At 37.6% G+C, this 25,770-nt stretch overlaps 1 protein-coding gene across 1 annotated transcript in view; it reads left to right on the top strand.

Moving 5' to 3' along the window:
* Positions 1-25,770, top strand: part of ralgapa2 (Ral GTPase activating protein catalytic subunit alpha 2) — a 355,144-nt gene that overhangs the window by 222,402 nt on the left and 106,972 nt on the right. Inside the window, exons 38-39 of the mRNA XM_052010999.1 lie at positions 10,621-10,779; positions 23,329-23,456. Of these exons, the coding sequence (XP_051866959.1) occupies positions 10,621-10,779; positions 23,329-23,456 (287 nt within the window). The remainder of the gene's footprint in view (positions 1-10,620; positions 10,780-23,328; positions 23,457-25,770) is intronic.

The following is a 25,770-nucleotide window of genomic DNA, read 5'->3' as shown; positions in this document are numbered from 1 at the left end:
TCAAGGGTAATTAGGGATGGGCAATAAATGCTGGCCTTGCTAATGATGCCCAGATGTCAAAAATGAATCTTAAAAATATGCAATGGAACATGGATATATGAGAGTACAATACACAGATCCCTATAAGTTGCATTGGAGGTCAATAAAGCTATAGCCAAAGCAAATTAATTTCTGAAAAGATAGAAAACGAAAATAGTGATTTTTGTATTAAACTTTTAACAAATTTTATTTGGAGGAGTTCATTTCTAGTTGACATATAAAAATGGTAAAAAAGATCAACTAAGTGAATCCTCTCTGATTGTCTCCAATGCATGTATATCATTCCTGAAATATAGAGACCAAAGCAGTACATAGTATTCCAGGAGCAGTATAATCAGCCCCCTGTAAAGGGAACAGGTATGATAAATATTTACAAGAATATTCCAAGAAAGATGTGTTTATACTGATCATGAAGAGGTGAAAGGTCTAGATTTCTTTTGAAATGAATGTTAAATGGTGACCTAATAGAGGTCCTTAAGCAGGGTGCTTCCATTTGTGTGAGCAGCAAAAATGGAAGCTATGATTATGTGATGATAACTGAGAAATCCAACTGGGAAATTCTGGAATAAAGATCCTTGCCTTGAAAGTGGTGAGAGTGCGGAACTCATTTCCAAGCAGAATGGTTGGGGCAAACAGTTTAGATTTATTTCAGAGAAGGTCAGGTAAACAAATAATGAAATAAAGGTTAATATTGTTAGAACTAGTTGAGGTAGTATGGGAAGAGGTTTGAGGGGACCAAAAATGTCTGCTTTTACTTGTTGGGATGAGTAGCATGTGGCATGTAAATGCTTATTGCAGAGTAACAGGAGGAGGTGAACATTTTTTTAAAAATCTGCTGAAGAAGACTTGTGTGGATCAGGGAATGAATGTATCATGGTAAACCAGGTAGACCCAGGCAGAAATGGGCATGGGTTGGCTGGCTGTACACTGATGGAAGAACCATATAAAAAGCAGCTGCTATCAAAGGAAAAAATCAGAGTGGCATTTAAAATCTTGTTATTTACTCCCTGTTACAACTAGAATCTCCAAAGTCGTGAATGGAAAGGTGAAATGCTGCTCCTTGGGATTGCATTGCAATAGTATAGAAGGCCAAGAGTAGAGTAGTTAGGGCAATGGAGAAATAAGGTAGCAAATGACCAGCAACTTGAGGTTTAGCTTCCACTCTGACAGATTCACAAAGCAATCGCCCAGTATGCAGCTGGCTTGTTCATTGTAGTGAGGACAGTGCATACTGGAGTCACAGCATTCCAAGTCAGATTAAGTTATGATTGACTATTAACTGCTGTGATGACTTTCCCTGCATTTGCAGAAATATATGTAGTAATAACCTTGTGCCCTGTTGTCATGTTAAGTATAGATGTACATACTCCACTTCCCTGAAATCACCAGTCACTCATTCTTTGCTTGGTCCTGATTGGAATCTTTCACTGGAGGGCTGGTTCCCAGTAAGTCAGTGAAGCACAGGGCCTTGCCTGACACAAATGGCTGGTTGCAGTGAGAAGAACACCATTGGTAGAGGTGAGGCCCCAGATCATTTGTTAAGCTTGCCATTTAAGTTGAACGTTTGTGAAATACTTCACCCTTCATAAACATTCAGAATTGCTTTGGACCCTGCCATGAATTAAAATTGTTTAAAAAAAAGATGTTATCAGCATTTTAAAAGTTAAACTCTTAAAATAATTGCAATATCTAAACTAGCTTCATTAAATCAGATAAAAGTGTTTACTTATTTTCCTGGCAATCACTTTGTCCCATTGATTTTAATGGACCTGCTATAGATGCACCAGGTTAACCATGAGGAGTCCAAATGGACAAAAAAGCCCCACAGTTAGCACTTGGTTGAGCAGAAAGCTACACTAAAGTCTTCTCTTTGGATTTGCCCTGTTATGGCATACATGACAGCAGATCAACAGTGGAATTCATCAGAAGTTCTGCCTCATAAAGTTGGATATTTCCCTGTTGGCTTGCCTTGCTATTTGATGGACCAACTTGTTTTATTGGATAATAAAAAGAAGAAATGTTGGAAGTACAAACAGATCAGGCATCTGTGGAGAAAAATGGAGCATTCTGAGGAAAGGTCATTGACCTAAAGTGTTAACTTTCTTTCTCCACAGATGCTTCCTGACTTGTTGATATTTCTGGTATTTCCTGTTTTTAATTTCAGATATCCAGTATCCACATTTTATTATTAACTGGAAACTTTGGATTTGGTCAACACTATTTAAATCAGCCAAATGTAAGCCATGACTCTGCTAAAACATTAAACACATTTTCTAATTTCTAGTATCACCTTTTACAATTTGTTATTACATCAACAACCTGAAGTAAATTTTATTTAAAACAAAATGTTTCTTCTAACATAATCTATTTCATAGTACGAGATCACTTAATTGCTCAATTTTAGTTCAATAGTGTCTGCTACTTCATATTCCCTTGTATCATGGAGGAATTACGTGCTTTCTGTATTGGACAAGTTATTGAGTGGCTTCGAATAGAAAACAGAATATGATGCTTCAGAATAACAAAAAGTCAATATTGGTTGAATACAATGTGGGCATTTTTGTACTTTATTTTAGGTTACATTTCAGAATGCTTGGTTTGCATATTTTTTTGTTATATATAAAAAAGAAAGTCAATCTATTAATGCATTTAATAGTTTTGCATGTTGAACAAAATTTGGTTATTTGTCAGATGAAAATGTATTAGTAATTCTAATAAGGCCAAAGGTATTCTACCAACAAAAATGAGCTTGTGTTGCACAAAATAAAATCAGGCACATAAATCAATGAGACTTGACGTGCTTTGTTTCTCACTATTTTCTTGGAAGTTGATTAGTATTCAGTTGTGCATGAACATATCGACTCTGAAATGTGAGTTTAAGTCAGAACAGATCTGTAGTTCGATTTTGCGTGTTGATGGTTAGAAAAAGAGATTAACCAAAGATATAAATCAAAGGAGAGCAATCATGTTTGAATACCTCTCTCATTACACACCCTGTCAATTCAAGTATTTCCTCTTTTAAACATGTATCATTTGTTCCTAGCCAGAAGCTGCTTTGTCTAATCAATGGTAGTGTCAAGCAACCTGCCCTGGCATTTAATAGGCCAACCAAATATGTAATCTGAGCCACCTTCAATTCAAAATCTTTGAAGTAATTGACCAAACTATCTTGAAGACTTAGGAAAAAAATGTCATGCAATGCCTGAGGCTCTTTGGATCATTGTATCATTTTCCCATTTACACAAACCTTCATTTTGGATAGGAAGTATATCACTTCACCTCTGTAATTGTGCTTGAAACATTTTATAAATGAAGCACACATAAGATCAGGTAAAATTTTCATCTTTCCTTTGGCTAGATGCAGTAATATCTTTGGGGCTAATGGCCAGGTTTGTCTATTCTGTTAGTTCTTCCCAGAGATAGAGCTGAGCAATTAGGATTTCTGAATGAACATTTTTCTGTTATAAAATGAGCTCACTGTAAAAGTCTGAAAGAAATGTCATTGAGTTGTTCATTCAGGATAGTTTGGCTTAACATAATTCAAAATCGTTTGTTTTTCAAACAATGCAATGAAATATCCATTATTCCATTCAATTTTTGTGTGCAAAATTCCACTCACCATTTTACTGATGCTTTGCACCATTCAAATGAGTTTATTAAAGATCATGTAATAGTATCTTGGCTTTCTGAATTGCAAATATGAGGGCCCTTTTGGTCACCTTTCAGTGACATAGTATCAGTTTGTGAATGAGATGGGTACTATTCCACCTGATGATAGTTTGCAACCCATATCAGATACATTACTGTGAAGTTAAATGTTGGAGCATAGGTTGGAAGTTATGCTGATTTGTGCAGTCATTCCACCAGCATCACTAAACGTCAATTTCAGTCTCATTAATGTACGGGAGGGAATATTGCTGAACATAACCAATTTTTAAGTCGCTAATTTTAAAATGCTGCAAAGAGAGTTTGCTGAGCTGTTGATTGGAAATCATTGTAACTATTGAACCTGGATGTGACAAAAGCATGACTAAGAGTTTTACAGTAGATCAGCTATGGAAGATCGAGGTCCAAGAAGTTACACAAATCCTAATATGTGTGTTTTTTGTGGTGATGGGATAGGTATGTGTTTGGAATGTTTGAGGTTCAATGGATTACGTGAACTGGTGTCTGTGTCGTCATGAGAGTGGCAAGAAAATTGGGTTGTATCAATGGCAACTGAAGTTTATCATGAGGAATGAAGTTAGTGGTGTTGACTTCTGCCCACGTTTAGCTGCAGAAAATTGCTGTCCATCCAAGGGAGGATGTTGATCATAAAGCGTGAGAGCAGAGAGGTAGTAAAGGGAAGTAGATGAGTGCTTCAGCAGTAGAGTTGGATTTCAGCTCTTATACTGTATGTATGCTAATACAGAATTTACAGCTCAGAAAGAATTAGCACAACTAGTCCATAAGCATCAGCTAGTCTTCAATGTCTGCAGATCTTGTCACCAAGGGGCAGCATGCAGATGAAGAATGGAGGTGGGGAGAGGTCATTTCAGGTAGTGATGGAAGCAATGCCATGGCAAGGATAGAGTTGTTAGAGATTTTGGTAGTAATGGTTCAGAGCTTGGAAAATAAGCTGTTATCAAAGATTATGATTGGTAATATAAGAGTGGAATCAGATGAGCAACACCGCTGAACTTAATAGAGAAGGAGAGAGGTTGAAGGAGAATGGTATTGTCAACTACATCTAAAGTAGCACAGAAATTGATGAAGAGTAGCACTACCATGGGCAATTTCACAGTCATTTGTTTGATTAGGATCAGTTTGATGTTGAATGGACAGAAATCAAAGTGGGGAAATTCAAGCAGAGTACCAAATAACTTGGGCACAGATGAGAAAGGTGATAATATGTTTGTGGACTTAGAAAATGAAGTTTGGAAGTGGACTGAAGCAAAGAAGTAGGTTTTCAATGAGTGGTATTGGTGATCTTGAAAAGAAGAAGGTGGTATTAACTAAAGATTCATGCAACACATGCCGTTTGTGTCCCTCTCTTACCTATGTTGTAATCATACTTTGAACTCATATATAAACAGTTCGAAAGCAGTTCACACTTGTAAATATTTAACTTCCAATCTTGATGTAACCACAATTCCCTCAAGGAAGTGTGGTTCTATAGGTTACTTACTCCACAAAACAAAATCCAGTTTAAAAACATACAATTAATGAAGCATACAATTAATTATACTTAATTATATGCTCTTAAGTATTGTAATCCATTGTTTAGGATTACAGTACTTGAAAGCATACAATTAATTATCAGCACAAGCTGATGATTTTGTAGTTGCCTTTTTGCCTCTCAGCAGGATCCTGAACCATGAGTCCCCTGTCCAGGAGCATTGGACAGAACAAAGTTGGGAGAACACCCACCAGTCCTCATTGAGGGGTCAGCAGTGGAAAGGGTGAGCAGCTTTAAGTTCCTGGGCGTTAACATCTCAGAGGATCTATCCTGGGCCAAACACATTGATGCAATCATGAAGAAGGCACGCCAGTGGCTCTACTTCATTAAGAGTTTGAGGAGATTTAGTATGTCACTCTTGCAAATTTCTACAGATGTACAGTGGAGAGCATTTTGACTGGTTGAATCACAGCCTAGTATGGAAGCTCCAATGTGCAGGATCGAAAGAGGCTGCAGAGGTTTGTAGACTTAGCCAGCTCCATCATGGGCACAACCCTCCCTACCATTGAGGACATCTTCCAGAGGCAGTGCCTCAAGAAGGCAGCATCCATCATTAAGAACCCTCACCATCTGGGACATTACTACCATTGGGGAGGAGGTACATGAGCCAGAAGACTCACTCGATGTTTTAGGAACAGCTTCTTCCCCTCCGCCATCAGATTTCTGAACTGTCCATGAAAACTACCTCATTATTCCTCTTTTGCACTAATTTATTTATTTATAACGTATAGTAATTTTTATGTCTTGTACTGTACTGCTGCCGCAAAACAACATATGTCAGTGATAATGAACCTGATTCTGAAATTCCATTTCATCAAGTTAGCACTTATCGTGGATATGGAGGCAGCTTCGGGCCTTCCAATGATCCATTGCCATTGATTTGGTGGCTGTCATCATCACTGGGTTGTTTTTTCTCTTGGTTGAGGTGAGCATTCCTAGACTCTATACTGCAGTAACATAGGCAAATGCAGAGGTTGTAATCATGGGAGCGTATGCCCCATTTTGAACTTTAAAGCTTCCAGTTGTCGTTTAGGACTTTTTAAAAAATTTTCTCAACGTGGCTTTTGTATGTGTGCATTGTCCAGGGTGGACTCCAAGGTTAAGCTAGGTTTGTGCAGTGATTGAGATGGGTACTGCTCCAGCTGATGTTAACTTACAGCTCGCATAAGGATTGCACAGATGGAAGAGATTGACCTGTGATTTGTTTGGGTTTGGGTTGAATTGATTAGCAGCATAGTCAGTCTACTTGGTGAGGCATATTATAGTATGCTTGATCTGGCCGTAACCAGGGGGCCGTTGTCAGGTTGTTAATATTCGTCAAGCTGGGAGTGGTTGGATGTGTTGGTTGGTCATTTGTGTAAGTATTAGAACATGGGTTCCAATGCAGGTCATTGGGGTGAGCTATTGCATTGCAAGCACCAGCACCTGCATTTTCCATCAAGTACTACGTGGAAGCAGCTGTTTTCCACAAGTGTTTGCATAATCTCAATAAGTTAATGGTCTCTCATCCTGTCAAGGATCATCCAAAGCAACATTCAATGACTGATATTATCATAGGCCATGAAGAGATTGAACAGAGTGATACTGATGATTGGGTTTTTCCTCTAAGCTACTTTTGATGTACTAGGTAAGATTCCACAGCTGGCTGGTCCATGATTTGCCTGGCTCCTGAGCTACTTGTTTGGGATGAGTTACTTTCTCAAATGAGTGAAAGCCAATTCAACGTGAGGTGCTCATAAGTTTAAGGTGGCAAAGCAAGGGTCCTTAACTAACTTCAGAATTGCAACAATACATGTCTCTCTCCACAGCTTTTGTAAACAATCAGAACTCAGGCAGGTGTTGAGCAGTCTCTCGCCTAAATTTCTATATCTATTCACTGCATGTGTCATCAAGACCTGTGACATTGGCAGTATCCATGGCATAGATAGCTTTTTCCGTTTCACCTGTTGTGAAGTGATCATTAAAATTTTTTCCCCTTTATGTTCTGCTTTTGCAGTGAAAATAATCTTTGCTTGTCTGCACTTCCCAATGGAAAATGGCTGTCCCTCTCTTAAAAGCCACCTGCTCCTATCCCACTCAGAAAATTGTGTTTCCTACTTTCAACAACCCACCTGCCTGTAACGGCTCAGACAGAGCTACACCTACTGAAATCCCAGCTTTTGAGTGTGGAAAATCCATGTGTACCATATGTCACCTCTGTTGGCTCTGTATCCCATTGAAGCAAATAGGTAGAACAAACATCTTGGCAGCAATTACTCATTTTGAGGGAATTCATTTTCTTTTCTCCATGATTCTTGAATTATTGGAGGTATATTTCTACCTTGATAGTATTAGTCATAAGATTTTTTAGATGCTCCACTGTAATTGTGCCGGAAGAAAGCAAGTAATTTGAGAGTCTGGGTATGTGAAAATGAATTTTAAAAATATGATATATTTTGGTCAGGATCTCAGATATATATATATAATGGTAACCATCAGACTCGAATTGCTCCATCAAACACTAAATTTGACAATGAATTATATATTTAGGTTGTAATGTGTCAGTAAATTTTCAAAGGCCAGCAGAAGTATATGTACCTTTATAGCAAGTTTCAATTGAAGTAGACTCTGTGAATACAAGAATAGTCAGAATAATTGTAATTGCTTTCAAAGCTTTATGAGTAGTATATAATAAAGGTTCTACGAAAATTGCTTTAATAAAAATGTGGGTCATATTGTTCCATAGAACTGCAACATCTGGCATCATTATTGTAAACTTTTGATCAGAGTATACACGAAAGTGAAAATCAATTTGTGCATCAGCATGCTGCAGTCCTCTGACTCTATCTCACTAAATCATAGTTAATGGTTTTAAAAAAATGAGCAGCAAAAACTAATGAGGTGATTTAGCTTATTGAAAAATGTTTAAAAGTAGTAAGCTCTCATTTTTGTTGTGTGCCTCCAACCCCATGCTGAACCCTGTGCTCTTAGAGTGGAAATTAGTTAGCTTTGTTAGATTGGATTTTTAGCAGCACAGAGGTTGCAAGCTGTGACAGAGCTGTGCTATTGGATTTGTACGATTCATTTGGCTCCACGAACTGTAATTGCACTTATGTCTTACAACGCTTTTTTAGCCTGAGGCAGGACTGGAGCAGGAAAACAAATTGGCAGGGTTACAGTAAGAGTGGAGGCGAATGAAAGGCGCACATTATCAATCTCCAGGCTGTGCTATTCCTCCAGGAAGTTTCTTGGTTAATTTACAAATAAAACTCCATTTTTGAGGAAGAGCACACTGTAGTGCAAACAAAGGGGGTGGTCAGGCTTTAGAATGACTGAATAACAGGGCCACCATGCCTACATGACAACAGGAACTTTCAATCAAATTGACGACTCCATTCTTGAGGCAGCTGGCTTTTCTAATGCAATTAGCACGGAGGAGGTCAGGCTGCTGGGTGCAGTGCCTTGACCAGTGTCATCAGTGGTGTGCTAGCCACCCGGCTAACAGCTTGCAAAATGATTCACATGAGTAAATGAGTTCTGTGGCACATGTCTAATTAGCCAAGGATTCAGATGTTTTCATTGGTCAACAGAATCAAATATTTCTTTCCATTCACTGTCTGTTTTATATGTTATTCACAAAGGAGCATCATCACTTTTTTTTGAGCAAGGTCAGTATAAGGTGAATGATGTGAGGCTAAAAGGTGACAATATACTTTGTATCTATTTTCTTTATTGAAAATAAGAAATTGGGTGTCTGAATAGCTAGTCTTAATGAAACAAATGTCTTAAGAATGTGTTTTGAAATTAGTTTGCATAGACATATAGTGTTTTTTCTATTTCATGACTTTTTTTGTAATTTTAGAGACTTTTACTCAGAGCATATTATTGGGAACACAATAGAAATTTGAATACTCCTTGTCAATTGGAGATGTTTAGCAACAGTAGAATTCACAGCATCCCTGGACTGAAAGGAGAGAACATTGAGCAATATGCTTAATAATTTTTCAATACTCAAGAGCTGGAAGTGCACAAATGAGATCTTTGTAATGATAATGGCTGTGATCCGAACCACAGTTGAATCACCAGTGGATTCTGGTACATAATGGAAAGTCAGTCACTATCAGAATGCTACTGCTCATGGTTCTTCAGCCCAGCATGTAAAGCCTTATTTGTTGATGGAGTGACTTCGAGAAAAATAAGGGGAAGAAAACCTGGTTGAATGATGTATTGAATGTCTTTAAATCAGTGCTAAAGTACCTGTATGATGTAATCATTGTATTGACAATGTTACTTTGATGTTTTTTGCTACTGAAACTAACCATGCTGTCAGTACCAGATCTTGCATACTTATCTAATATAGTTAAAAAATCATCACACATCTTTCATAGTTTGTATGAGTGCAATAGAGAAATAAAATACAGGCACCGCTAGACTGTTGTGTTAAATCCTTTAATAGAGTGCACTCCAAATAATTTTGACCTTAAACAGAAAATAATCTATGATAGTGGCCACAGTGTTACTTCCATTTCAACCGATTCTTTCTGGGTAACTGTCATGTTACATTTTAGGCTACACCGCAAATCAAATTTATTGAAAAAATTAAATTAACAAGTGAAAGGCAGGCAGCACTCTATGAATGAATCACAACAGAACCTGTTACAAAGTAATAAAGCAAATTTAACATCCTAGCACATTCCCCAATAATGATATGGCTCTTGATCTGTGTGTGTGATTTTTTTTTAATGTTTTCAAGAGACGAGACTTTCTGTTAATCTGGACACTCAGAGCAAGTAACGTAATTGAGAAAATGTGAAAAGATTTCAGCGTTGGTGTTCTCTTATCAGGTGGTCTCCAAGCATTGAACTGTCAGTCAATACAAGTATCTGATACTTTTGCCAAAATTACTTATAGATTCAGCAGTCCTAACCAATTAGCTGTCTCCTCAAAGCCCAGTGTTCAGGAAATCTGTTTCTCTGGACAGAAAATGCATCAATAGCTACCTACTTTTAACTGATTAATTGCCAGATCAGACAATCTGGTTTGTTTGTCACCAAACATTTTAAGCTGTCTTGGAGTATTCATACTTGCGTGTCCAATAATATGTACTGAGCTTGTGTCTGTAAATTTACTAAAGAATTGCTACAATGGTTTGCAAATAGGAAGAATATGATTAATTTCAAAAAGCATTCTTCTACAGTTGCATTCTTTCCAAGTGTATCAAACTAATTAATTCAGACAAATTGATTGTAAAAGTTTTTCACCTTTTATTATTTTGAAAGTTCCAGCCATTGAGGTAAATTAATTAAATTTGTGGATGTTGACCATGTAATGAGGTACTAATATCACTAGACTACAATTAATCGAGAGCCAATTTATCATTGCAGCTTCGTCACTTGGGAAATGACGAAGTTCACATCATCTGGTCAGAGCACACAAGGGACTATCGCAGGGGAATCATTCCTACAGATTTCGGTGATGTCTTAATCATCATTTATCCGATGAAAAATTGCATGTTCTACATTCAAATTTTAAAGAAACCAGAAGTAAGTATAATTTCATTCTGATTTGCTGAAAGCTGCTGTATTAGCATAAAGTATGGTTCATTTTAATCACCAGGCAGTTTTATTTTGGCAGAAAGTCTCCCAATTAATTTACAAGTAAAAGTTAAGTTTTATTGAGTACACTGCTGCATGAAACCATGGTTGGCAAGGAATCAAGAGCTTCTGCTTTTGGAATATCTCAGAAGTTTTTCATTACAGAAGACATTGCACCTGCAACAGCTCTCAAAAAGTTAACAACTTAACCCTATTCTCTTTCCCCATACCATACTATATTTGTCCAGTTAACTTTCAAAACATGCTTGAATACTGCTTTTAGCACTGTTTCTAATAGGATATGCTATTTTTTAAAAAATGGATTTCCTAACCACTCTTTTTTCTCACCTGGTTATAATTGGCCAGTCAATATAATGTTGATGGAAAAATGTAAAGAAATAGTAATCAGGAAAAAAAATAGAAAATTCAAGTTTATACAAATGATCATTAAATCAAGGAGCAGCAAACAATTTGCTGGAGAATTTCTCTGGATCGAGCAGCATCTGTAGGGAGAATGGAATTGTCGATGTTTCAGGTCCTAACCCTGCATCAACAATTCCTCCCCCCAAACTGATGCTGCCTGACCCACTGAGTTCCTCCAGCAGGCAGTTTGTTGCTCCAGATTTCAGCATCTGCAAGTCTCTTGTGTCTTCATTAAATAAGGGAGAGCCACTATTGATTTGTTAAAGGCAACTCGTATTTAACTAATCTGATTGAAGATTTTTGATGAAGTAATGGAGTAGATTCATGAAGGAAATTCAGTGGATGTCATCCATATGGGTTTAAAGGCAGGGTCATAAATTCCACATAAATGCTGGTAAGCAAAATTGAGGCCCGTGGAAGAAAAGGAAGGGTGACAATATGGATAACAAATGGAGTTGATGTTGTGGTAAGTAGTTGCTTTTCAGATGAGGAAGATAGAACAGTGGTGTTTCCCAGGAATCATTGCACGAGGTAAAATTTCACAATTTGTTGATGGAATAAAACTTGATGTAGCAGTAGACAGTAAAGAGGCACCGAGAGAATGTAATCTGGCAGAATGGGGAGACAAGTGACGTAAAATTTAATATAGAGAATTAAAGTGATGCAATTTAACATAAAACAAGGAAAGACATTATTGGCTAAGTAGCACAATTCTGAGATATGCAGGAATTTTGAAAGTAATTGGATGAAACTAGATTAAATGCTAATTGGAGATTTATAAAAATTCGCATACTCAAATTAAAATTTTCATTTGCACCCAATGTTTACTCATATCATAAGTAATTAAATGTAACAAGCTTCCCTGCAGTTATAGCCATGTGGCCATTAGTAATTTAACACAGCCACCTAACAGGATCTGGATTTTATTTAAGACATAGGAAAAGGTGATACATCTGTGGCAGTTCATCATTCCATATACTTTCAATTCTCTCTTTCCATAACTGTTATGTTGTTACTATTGATTCTGTCTGTGTCAAAGGTAATAGTAATAAATTTCTTGAAAAACAAGGCAGCTTTGATCCTTTGATACTATTTTAAAAAATAACAATTGCAGGCCGAACTTTACTGGTAAGTGCCAGTGACACCAAATACAATTGCTGTTCGGATGTTTAAACAGCAACGTCTGAGACCCCCATATATATTCTATGACATGGGAAGGCACAGCCATTGACAGATTTAGAACACTGTCTGACAGTTTGCTCTGCCACTGGATTTGGAGCAAGACCTAGGCCAACAAAGCAGTCAAACTGAATCTTCATTTTAGTTTGCATACGTTTCTTTCTTTTTAAAAAAACAAAAACATGTTTTATTTTGTCTACTCATTTCGCACTAGCTTTGTCAAAACTATTTCAGCGTAGTGAGTGTTGGTATAGATCCTGAAAATGGTGCTTAAACCTCAGCAAAGCTGGTTAATTTTCCTTTTAATAACCTTAGAGCTGTGAGGTTACTTGTAACTTAAAGCACCAGCAATGGAGATCTTTTTGTAATATTCATTTCTCAGGATGTAGGCATCGTTGACAAGACCAGTTTTCTCATCTGTCACTAATTGGCTTTGGGAAAGTGATAGTGAGCCAACTAGTGAAGATACTCCTCCGTATTATTGAGTGGGAATTTGCAAGGTTTAGACTTGGCACACATCAGTGAGCAAGACCTGGACCCATTTTATTATTTTAAAACTTAAAACCTTACTTATACAGCATGGACCCAATGAGCCCGCGCCACCCAATACACCCATGTTAACCTACTAACCCATATGTCTTTGGAATGTGGGAGGAAACCGGAGCACCCGGAGGAAACCCAAGCAGTCACGGGGAGAATGTACAAACTTCTAACAGACAGCGGTGGGAATTGAACCCTGATCGCTGGCGCTGTAATAGTGTTACACTAACCGCTACGATGCCGTGCTGCAAAGTATCATCACCAAATCAGCCCATTGGCAGAGGATTATGGTCAGTTGATGGTCTTGACCACTTTTTTTTTGCTGAACCGTCAATCTGCTGTTGATTCTATACAACTTGGTAAACTTCTGTCATTGACAAAATAATCTTATAGAAATGATTCAGCTATGGATGCAAGTGGATGACACTTTGCTGTTTTTCAATCACATAACCTGTCAGTATTATAACAAGAATTTTCAGAAGCTCCTTGTATTATTTTGCAGACAATAAAGGATGTAAGATTTTGATATTAGGTTCACAGTTCAAATGAATATGAAACAGATTAAAGACTATATTGTCGTATTTGAAAGCCTTGCGATTACAGACACAGTACTGTTGAAGGAACTATGATTATACATTGGCTGACATCAGGATATAAGCAAATGAGGCTTTATTATTTTTTCTTGTTTGATTTAATAAACCAAAAAAAAATGTTTGGGGTTCATATGAGAAGGGAGCAAAGAGGTTAAACAATCAGATTATAACTGAACAGCTGAAGCCACACCACCAGTGAAGAAAGTGGAAGAGCCCCAAACGTTGGAGGGTTACAGAGGAAGAAAAGCTTGATGTATAGAAAAAGTTAACCCTTAGATCTCCTTTATATTTATACCCTCTCACCTTAAACCTGTCTCTTCTAGTTTTAGATTCCCTTGCCCTGGGAAAAAAGATTCTGATTATCTATCTGTGCCTCTCATAATTTTGTAACCCTCAAAGGTCATCTCTCCATCTCCTATGAATAAACCCAGCCTATATAATTACAGAAAACATATGGTGAATCTCTTCTGCACCTGTACAATTGGTTTGTAAGACAAGCTTTTCACTGTACCTCAGTACAAGTAGCAATAATATACCAATACCAATCACATCCTCCTTGTACTATGGTGACCAGGACTGTACATAATACTCTGTGGTCTAACCAATATTTTGTACAACTGCATCATGACGTACTAACTTTTAAACTCATTGCCTCGATCTATAATCATTTTGGGGAAATGTGCAATGGGATAAATCAAATGGAAACCAAGATCAATGGAAAAAAAAAACATGCTGATCATTTTTACTTCTTGTTTTTCAAATTCTTTATTTTGTGTTCGAAGCTGTACTGGAAATGAATCTATGATTTTTAAGTCGCACTTGTTAAATAATTGGAGATGTATCTGTCTTCAACAGATTTTCACAATAGACCATTTAATGTATTTGGCTATATCTTTATCTTTTGCTTCCAGTCATCAGCAACAAATTTTACACCACCTAAAATAAGTCAAGCTTTTTTTTGTTTCCTGTGTTGTGTTTACAGTAACAAATCATGTTCTCTACTTTCTGAATGTGTATAAATTATTTGGCTTAATAGTCTGCATCAACTTTTATCGCAGCGGGTTAAAACCAAAGCCTCCACTGCATATTAGTACATTTTTATGTTCTGTGTGTTCTGTTCATTTCTTTCGCAGATCCTAGAAATTGTTCTCAGAGCTTGAATAATCTAAAAGCCTGGAGATTCAAAATGGTGTTTTCAAAGCCTAAATAGCACATGGAGTTGACATCAAAATTTCCACACACACACACACACACACACACACACACACACACACACACACACACACACACACACGGCAAACTGCGAAGAAATCAGGAAAGGCAAAGTTTGCCCAAGACCTGTTGATTTGGAAGCATGTTAATGACAGCACTGAAGAATTTACTCTTTGTTAATCTTTGAAATTTTCTGCATAAGCCACATAAGTAGTGAACTGCAGTTGAGTAAGAATATGCCATAATTAACCCAAGTTTGCATAATGATTCTTTGCAAAGTCAAGGTCGAGTTTATTGTCATATGCACAAGTACATGTATGCACAGGTGCAGTGGATAACTTATTTGCAGCAGCATCACAGGCACATAGCATTAGATACACACCATTCACAAGAAAAACATAAATTATACAAAATGATGCAAGAAAGAACACAATTAGAACAAAAAAAGTCCATTGTAGTGCAAAGTGGTCATAGTGTTGCTGTACTGTAGTAGTAATTAGAGTCGGGCAGGTTGATTCAAGAGTTGAATGGTAGAAGGGAAGCAGCTGTTCTTGAATCTGGTGCTGTGGGACTTCAGGCTTCTGTACCTCCTACCTGACAGTAGCTGTGAGAAGATGGTGGGGATCTTTGATAATAGATGTTGCCCTCTTGAGGCAGCGCCTCCTGTAGATACTACTGATAGTAGGGAGGGATGTGCCCATTATGTATTGGGCTGAGTCCACTACCCTCTACAGTTTCTTGTGTTCCTGTGCACAACTCTCTGCTCCAGAAATGTACAGACCTTTGCATGCCCCTGCCCATTTCTCATTATGGTATGTTCTTCAGCAGACTTGATAAGAATGAAGCTCCCTATATGGAGAAATGTGAAGATGAACCATTGGTACAGCACACACAAAGTGCTGGAGGAACTCAGCAGGTCAAGCAGCATCTGTGGAGGGAAATAAACAGTCGACGTTTCAGGTTGAGACCCTTCATCTGGACTGAATGTGTCCTGATGAAGAATCTCGACCCAAAACGTTGACTGTTTATTTCCTTCCATAGGTGCTGCTTGACCTGCTGAATTCCTCCAGCATTTGGTGTGTGTTGCTCCAGATTCCAGCATCTGCAGAATCTCTTGTATGAACCATTGGTATTTTGGTCTCTGGTAGCAAAAGGGCATGCAATTTCAAGTACTGGATAAACTCAAATTTTTCAAAGCTTTCTTCTCCAGTAGATTGCTGAGCAAAATGAATCCTTTAGGCCATAGCATTTTCTTCTTATAGATGCAACAGATTGGTATTTTGCCAGAGCATTTTCTTGTTATAGATGCAACAGATTCGATTATAATGACCCAGTAAGGTAACATTTTAAGATTAGTACTTGGTACTGCAAATTTTAGATCCAGTGCTGCAATACCTGTATCTCATAATCGCTAAAATATGCTCTCAAGAAACAGTATGCTAAGTATTTTCCCTCCATCTCCATTTTATGGCAAACTATTTACTTGCCTGGAGTAGATCTTGATTTGGATTAGATACAAAGAATGAAGAAGCCCATAGTCATGTAACATATCCTGAATACTACTACATTAAAAATTGGTAAATAAATTGGTTTATTATTTTCACATGTACCGAAGTACAGTGGAAAAACTTGTTTTGCATGCTATCCATAAAGATCATTTCATCACATCAGTGCATTTGGGTAGTACAAGGGAAAAACAGTAACATAATGAAGAATGAAGTATTACAGTTACAAAGAAAGTGCAGTGCAGGTAGACAATAAGGTGCAAGACCGTAATGAAGTAGATGGTGAGGTCAAGAATCCATCTTATCGTACTTGGGGACCGTTCAATAGTCTTACAACAGCGGGATGGAAGCTGTCCTTCAGCCTGGCGGTACGTGCTTTCAGGGTTTTGTATCTTCTGCCTGATGGGAGTGGTTAGAAGAGAGAATGTCCGGGCTGGGTGGGGTCTTTGCTAAGCTGTGATGCATCCGGATAGGATATTTTCTATGGTGCATCTATAAAAATTGATGAGGCTGAAAGGGGGCATGCCAAATTCCTTTAGCCCCTTGAGGAAGTAGAGGTACTGATGTGATTTCTTGGCCAGAGCATCTACATGGTTGGACCAGGACAGGTTATTGGTGATGTTCACTCCTAGGAACTTGAAGCTCTCAACCCTCTTGACCTCAGCACCGTTGATATAAACAGGAGCATGCGCACTGCCTCCCTTCCTGTAGTCAATGATGAGCCCTCTTGTTTTGCAACACTAAGGGAAAGACTGTTGTCATGACACCATTGCTACTAGGCTCCTATCTCCTTCCTGTGCTCCAACTCATCACTACATGAGATTTGGCCCACTACAGGGTATCATCTGAAACCTTGTGGATGGAGTTAGAACAGAATCTGGCCATGCAGTCATGAGTATATAGGGAGTAAAGTAGTAGGCTGAGGAAGCAGCCTTGTGGGACACCAGTGCTGAAGATAATCGTGGCAGAGGTGTTGCTGCCTATCCTTACTGATTGTGGTCTGTTGGTCAGGTAGTCAAAGATCCAGCTGCAAAGGGAGGTGTTGAGTCCCAGGTCTAGGAGTTTGGAGATGAGTTTGCTCAGAATTATAGTATAGATGGTGGAGCTGTAGTCAATAAACAATAGTCTAATGTTGGTATCTTTACTGTCCAGATGTTCCAGAGATGAGTATAGGGTCAGGGAGATGCCGTCTGCCGTGGTCCTTTTTTTTTTAAATATGCATTTTCTGTCAGTTGGCTGAACTACATAAATTTTCAGTACTCTAATATGTAATGAGTTTAATGTCATAATGTCAGACCTTATTTTCTAAAAAAAAATGATATTTTGTTCTTTAATGGTTTATTCAGATTAAGACAATGAACAGACTAGCCATGAGATTAACTTTTTGTACACCACAGCAAAACGTAGAAAATGTCACTCTCTACTGAGCTTCCACATGCATTTATCCTTCAGTGTTAAAAGATTTGGTCCAGGGTTTGCTTTAAGATGAAAGGAAGAGAATAGTTAAGAATAGTACATATTGAGAAAGAATCGTACATATTAGCTTTCTTGTGGACTCCATTATTAAATTGTGTTTCTTAACGAAATGGTTTCCTTTATCAGGTTACAGAATCCATGGAAACAGACATAGCTGTGGACAGGGTTTCAAACATGCTGCTTATTTGTTTAACTGATGTCTGTTGACATATGAGATATGCATGGACAAATGTTAAAGTGAAATGTCTTTTTAAAATTAAGCATATTAACATCAGAGAAGTTATCTGATAAAATAGCTTTTACTTTTGTTACTAATGTCCGCCTTTCTTGTCTTTATTCAGTGCTTGGCAACCATGCATTGATTTGCACATTTTTTTGTCTTCATTAATTAAGTGATGCAATTATCATGAACTGCAACACAATCCTTCCTCAAACAAAACCTTTTTCAAGAAGAATAGAAAGTCTGCCAATACAACACGCGTCACAGATGTATGGAGGATACTGAAAACAATAACTGCAAAAGCTGCTTACAGAATGGGGCCAAGAACGTTGTACAAGCTTAGTTCACTGCAAATGCCACTAGGGACATACTACGGGTTCCCCTGGACACAATGCCATTTAGTTTGCAGTTAGTGAAGTGTAATTAATGCTCAGCCATTTGGTATCAAGTATAAGCTTACTCAGACCCCATTTGGTCAACATTATCAGACTTCTACCTAAAATAATTATAGTACAGAATTTGTATGCACAAAACCCTTTTATATAAGATATAAGCAAGGCACATGTCCTTCTCTGGTACCTTGTACTTAAAATAAGATCGTAATGAATTAACTCTAAGTTGATGCCCAGATAAGCCTATTGGGGGTGGGGGGGGGGGGAGTGGAAGTAGAAGGGAGAACCTGCATCCTTGAAAATAAAATTGGTATGTACCTTATTCTATATTAAAGATTTTTTTTCCTTCAACCCACAAAATATCATTTGTTAACTATTTATATTATTCAGTGAATTTTAATTGTCATCAGATTATTTTGTCATTTATAACTGGAATGCATTTATTAAAATGATGATGTGTCACAAATTCCCCAAAGATCAGGAGCAAATACTGCTGTATATAATTGACAAGAAGGATTCTCATTGTGTGGTATAAAAGACCTGGGCTCAAATCTATTCACAGCAAAAAAAAGAGCATGCGGCCTCTTGTATAAGAAGTGGGAATAGATGCGTGCACAGATTTTGTTTTGTTCCATTCAAAATGTGACCTTAGATTCTGTGATATCAACTGGAAAGAACTGCCCCTGAACTCTCTTTTGCTGTGCAGCAATTTAGTTGATGTTCCACTGTATGGTATTCATAAGGGAGTCTGAGTATAAGCTGAAACCTCAGAGACCCTCTTACAACTATTGTTATGAACTTGTTGGAAGGCAACTGTGAAGTTGCATGAAAGGAAGTTACAATGTGCATTTTAGACACACTTTTTAATTTGATCAGAATCTGCTAGTTTCAGTCAAGATATTCAACCTGAATTATATTGATGAGAATTACTTGGAAAGACAGCTGTCAGATGCAGATGTTAAATAAAATGAAATTCCTGTTGAAATGTGCTGCCAACTCTAATTAGAGGAATTCCCTGAGCGCAAGAGTTTTTTTTTATTCCTTTTGTCTGCTTATTCAATGACTGTCTCAGTCATCCGGTAGTAATTGCATGACAGGAGAATAATAAGTGGCATTTATTTGTTCAATAAGTCCATGTCCAGATGGAAAAAATTGTGGTTTGAAATACTGATAATTGTCAGTAGACTCTCCTTGCATTATATAGACTTTTTTTTCCCCCTGGAGTTTTGCAGATGCCATGCCAAACAAAGCAACTGTGGCAGGAGTTGCTGTTTCTTGTAAAATACTACATTTTTCTCTCACTTCACTGTGATCCAATGACATGAGTTGGATCCTAAAGTCAGAGATGCATGTTGGAAGATATGTAGCTTTAAATCAATTCAATGCAACAAATGTTCCCAGTAACATAGGTGCTTCTGTCATTGTCCACTATATTAGTTTTAATCTTGTTTGCCATGATTGTGCATCCACTGCATTGCCGCTTACCCTCCAGAAAACATTCAGTGAAAATAACACAGGTTTCTTGTGCTGTAATTTAGCAGTAATTGTAGAAAATCAAGGAAAGTATTGGACCATCATGTCACAAACCTAAAACCATTTGTTTCAAAACAAGTGGCACTACCATTTTAAAATGGTAGTTACGGCATCAGACAATGAGTCGTTTGTATTGCCGAGATCAGATTAGAATTCTCCTAGCCAATACAGAATTTACAGATTTGCAGAGTCCCCTCCCCAGCTGTTAAGCTATTTAATATGCTGAGAGTACAGGGAGGATAATGTGGTCTCTCTCCAAGGAACTCTGTTTAAAAAGTGCTTAGTAGAGCTGAACTAGTGCCTTCTAAAACTAGTTTGGCTTGACTATGGAGTTCTGCTCCTTATGGGGTCAAGCCAAGGCTATGCTACACAACTCCACTAGGTGGTGAATCACATTTCATAAGGTTTCAGAAATCCGTGTGACTGTTACCCAGAAGCATATTTAGTCTATGCAGGACTTCTGAGAGGATCTTATCATTTTACTACAAAACATTCATTGAAGGTAGAATTTGTTGAGGGACCAGTAAGCAATTGAATAATGTTAAAAGAAAGAGCTTGCCTCAATTTATTATTCATTTTATGGAATGCAGACATTGGTGGCCAGAATTTATTGCCCTTGATGGTGAGCTGCTTCCTTGAACTGCTGTAATCCTCTGGTGAACAATTTCTTACAGCTCTGCTGGGTTGTGAATTGCAAGATTTCGACAGAGAGAGAGAGAGAGAAAGAAAGAAAACAGCAATGTAATTCCATTTCAGGATGGTGTGTGACTTAGAGAAGGATCAGAAAGTGGTGTTCCCATGTGCCAGCTGCCTTTATCCTTCTTGGTGGTGAAAATCATGAGTTTAGGAGGTGCGATCAAAGTAGTCTTGGCAAGTAACTGCAATGCATTTTGTAGATGGCAGATTCTGAAGCCACAGTGTAATGATGGTGGAAGGAATTAATGTTAGGGGTAGTAGATGGTGCACCATTCAACCAGGCTCTTTTATCCTGATGATAGTGAACTTCTTGGTTGTCATTAGAGCTGCAGTCATCCAGGTAAGTGAGGCATGGTCCATCGTTCTCTGGATAGGATGCTGAAAGGAATTCACTTCCTGCAAGGATACCAGCCTCTGACCTGCTCTTGCTTTATCTTGCTTCACTGAGCTTTTCTTGAATCCTTTGACACTTAAAAAATAGCTGTTTGATCAAGCTTTCGGTCAGCAGTCCTACTATCTCTTTACATGTCAGGTTTTGATAAAAATGTGCAGGGAGACCAAAAAGAGTGAAGAACACAGCAAGGCCATTGACGAACCTGAACGTGGGTCTCTTTTTCCAGTAGACAAATCTTGGTGCCCTGCAATTGAGGGATTGAGGGTCTGGGATCAGTGCTTGGATACTTTTTGTGGGATGGGGGGAGGTTTAGCTATGGAACAAAGGTGATTGAGTGGAATATCAAAATATGGTTTGTGTGGTGGGAAGAGGGAGCATTATTAATGATGACGGTATGGGATTTGGCATTACTTTGGTTGAGGGAAAAGGCTCAGATATTGTGATGCTGGATCAAGGGAATTGGATGTTGCTAAAGCAGGAAGGATGTTGGAAATGCTTATGTATCAGGAGCGTGAGTAGGCTACTTACATTCAAGCCTGCTCTGCCATGTAATAACATCATGGCTAACCTGAATTTGACCTCAATTATGCATTCCTGTGTATCTTTGATAACCCTTTTTATCGAGTACCTATCTATCTCTGCCTTAAGGAATATTCAAAGACTCCATTGTCCTTTGTGGAAGAGAGTTCCAAGTCTCGCAACTAGAACAATTCTCATAACGATGCAAGATAACATTTTGTTATCTTTCCTAATTACTTGCTTTACCTGCATGGACCCCCAGATCCCTCTGCATCTCAGAATTCTCTAATTTTTCACCATCCAGATACTCTGATTCTTTTATTTTCCCAGTCAAAATAAATAATTTCACATTTTTCTCCAAATTTTTAATTACTCATTTAAACTGTCTCTTAGGAACCTCCATATATCTATCTTCACAACTTGCTTTCCTACCTATCTTTATGACATCAGCAAATTTAGCAACCATATTTTCAGTGCCTTCAAGTTATTTAAATAAATTGTAAAATGTTGAAACCAGCACCAATCCATTTTTACATCTTGTCAACCAGAAATAGATCCACTTATGGCAAGTCAGCTAACCTTCTTTCCATGCCAATATGTTACCTCCTGCACAATGAGCTTTCGTTGTCCCTGTGATAACTTTTGACATGACACCTTATTAAATACCTTCTGTAAATCTAGTATAATTCCACTTAACTTCACAGATTTTTCTTTCCCAAAACCATGTTTAACTTTCCCTGATTATTTTGATTTCTTTTAAGAACCTTGCCATAACATCTTTAATAATAATTTCTAACCTTTTCCCAATGACAGATGTTAAACTAACAGATCTGCTTTCTGTTTTTCCTGTCTTTTTGGATAAAGGAGTTGGATTTATTAGTTTTCAATCCAGTTAAACCTTTCAGAAATAGAGAGAATTTTGGAAATTTAAAGGAAATGCATCAACTATCTCACCAGCTACTTATAAGACCCTAAGATGAAGTCCTTCAGGGCTCAGAGATTTGTCAGCTTGCAAATCCAACTGTTTTCACAGTACAACTCACTGGTGAATACAGTTTTTCTGCGTTCTTCCCTTCCTTATGATTGCCAGTTTAGATTATTTCTGAGATGTTTCTTGTATTCCCAATAGTGAAAAGAGATTGTGGTCTGTGTAAGTTGGCACTTGGGAGGGAGGTGCAGGGAGGCTGTGATTTGTAGATGTGAAGCTAAAAGCTTCATTGAGGGATGGGTGGAGAGGAGCCCTGCTCTTGGCTTGCTAAGACTGCTGGGAATGGAAGCAATCTCTGAAGCTGGCAGCTCTTGGGCTTCCAGCAGTGAAAGGGAGACAATTTAAATATAATTAAAAGGTATTCAGCACTGTGAAACTTGCCTCCATAAAAGTAGTGGCATCTGGAGAACCTTAATGTCACATTAGCACATTTTGGATCAGGGAATGGGTTAATATTAAAGCCTTTTTAAGAACTCCTGCTAGCAGGCAGCTGACCTATGAGAAAATGCTTGTACCTTCCGGCAATTTTGTGGTTCCAGAAATAGTCCTAAATCTGTGGAAGCATTCATCCTTGAAGTGAGCGATGAGGCATCACTGCCGAAGATAATGCTTAGCTGTTATATAATATTTGTCTTTTCAAAGGTTATTAATTGTATAATAGCATGACCTACATGAAAGATTTTATATAAAATGAATGAGGGTTAATTGTTGTGCAGTTATGTGTTTATGTGTGGGCTCACATAACACGTGTTTAAAAACCATATGTTCTGCATCCAATGATTAACTACATGGAAGCCCTTAACCATAAATGTGCTTGATATGTTTCAGGTCCCATTTTTTGGTCCCCTCTTTGATGGAGCCATTGTAAATGAAAAACTTCTGCCAAGTCTCGTCCGTGCCACAGGCATCAATGCTAGTCGAGCTGTGAAATGTCTCATACCCCTCTACCAGAGCTTGTATCCTTTTTTTCTTCTAATACAATGTGGTGTGGACTTCGTTAAGGTTTGTTTTGATTTCCATAAACTTATTGATCGAGTAATGTCATGTTCCTGTCAATATTCGTTCATTATATGTGGTCTGTTCTGTTGGGACCCGAATAGATTTTGGACTTAATTCTCGTGTTAAAAATGGCATATTCAGAAACGTGTAGCTTAGCAACGATATCTTGCATCCCATGATGATTCTAAGAAGGGGACAAATATAAGAGGAGCTTGTGTTTGGTATTGTAAAGATTGCATTTGTTAACTCTGTCTTTGCTGAGTTGAATGGGAAATCATCCTGAGGTGGTATTCGTAGTAGAAGAAATGGATGAAACTAGCATTATTTTGTTGAGGTCAACTTTCATTGTGTTCTCCTGAGCTTCAATGAATTTCATTTCCTTGTTAATGAATGGGAGTTAGTGAATTGACATTGTTAAAATAAAAGATAGAGGTAATTTTACATGTTGGTACCATGAAGCACCGTTGCATTGCTGCACAGTTTTTCTTGAACATCCCGCTGGCTACTTTATTTAGTGTGTTTTCAGTGCAGAGTATGAAGAAGCAATAATTTATGCTCATTCTGCCTATTAAAAATCCAAATTAAGAACTTTAGCTCAGCAAATTAAATAATACCTGTACAGTATATTTATAGGACAATTTTTTACATGTTACATAAGCTGTAGATACTGTAAAGTTGAGGAAAATGCCTATCTTGCCCTTTTCATAATTCATCTGTGAACAAAAAACGCTCCCTCGTTGTGACAGTTCTTATTGCAAGAACTGTAAACTCTGATTACATCTGCACTTGACAGTTAGATTAAGGAGAATTTAATCAACAGAGGAGATTAATTTGCATCTCAATTGGAGAGAGGTAGAAGAAAAAAGGTTAGACTCTGCAGCCAGCAGGTTGCAAAAGAAATCTGATAAGACACAAAGCCTACAATGAATACTACAGCTGAGTGAAGGACAATATCGAAGGATGTGTTACCACAGCAACTTAAATGTTCACTGCTCTTTGTTTAGCCTAGAGTATGCATTGCAGTCATTTGGGCAAAAAGTCTACCACCACTAAAATTACAGGCAAAGCGATCTGTTTTCTGTTTATTGTCAAGGCTAACACCAGAAGGATTCATTTGTAAAAAGGAATTGAGCAGAGAATGCAGATTTAGATTTGCAGTGGCTAAATCAATTTAATATTTTACTAAGTTGTACTAAATTTAATTTTCTTGTAAAAGAAATAACTTGTTATTTGATGTACCATGTGAATATGTCCGTGTACAAGTTTGAATTTTCATTCTCTTCCTGGCAATAAAAATAGTTGTCTTATTTGGTGGTGGTGGGGGGTGTTGGGGGGGCAGAGAAAGAAAAGTCTTCATGTACAATGAACATTATTGACAACATCTCCCAACTAATCCATTACAATAATTAGCATCACAACAGTATCAAGAAGATAGGACTTTCTGCGTAGAAATTGTAATGTTCTTTATATAGCCTTTTATACTGCTCTGAATAAGGTATAGCTCCACATTGTAGATAATCATAGTGACATTTATTTTTAATGATTTGCATAGAACTGAGATAATTGTCTTTTCTTTTTAATCACTTGAAGTTGATTGGCAGTTTTATGCCTATATGTGCATGTGTTGGCCTTTCAAAAATAGTACATTTTTATGGGCTGTACACTGCTAGGGCGCCACTAAATCACCTGTTTACTTGTGCAATGTCTTTTCCAGTTTAAATTTTGCATCCAGTGCAGATGTCTCTGTTACATTTTCAACCTTCTGTAACTTGCCATAGCTACCTGAGCCTAATCTCACAATTATGGCATAAAAGAAGCTTTAAAAATCTGCTGTGCCAAGTTTATAACATTGGCAGTAGAATCGGTAATAGAATGATTCTACCACTGATGAGCTGCAATATAAAAGAATTATTGAAGACAGCAGATATAACGTTTGGAATTAGGACAGTTGCTTCTTGTATCTTGGAGTGGGGAGAAACATTAATCCATCAATAGTTCTTGAAATATTCGTACTAGATTGAATGGTTATATTGAATTCATCTGCTTTTTCAAGGTTCTGTAGAAGTAGAAATGTGCTGTAAAAAAACAAAAGCCCTAAATAAGAAATGAAAGTAGTAAAATAGAAAGCTAAAGCATTTACTGGAACATCCTGCACAAAATATGTTCTAGCTGACTTGTAATTGAAGGGGTTTCATTTTTTATCTAGAATTGTTCTTTGACATATTTTATTGTTATAGTTTACAATATGATCATTCAATTAACACAGGCTGT

The sequence above is a fragment of the Pristis pectinata genome, chromosome 3, assembly GCF_009764475.1.
Source record: "Pristis pectinata isolate sPriPec2 chromosome 3, sPriPec2.1.pri, whole genome shotgun sequence".
Lineage (NCBI taxonomy): Eukaryota > Metazoa > Chordata > Chondrichthyes > Rhinopristiformes > Pristidae > Pristis > Pristis pectinata.
This window is presented reverse-complemented; position numbering and strand designations above follow the sequence as displayed.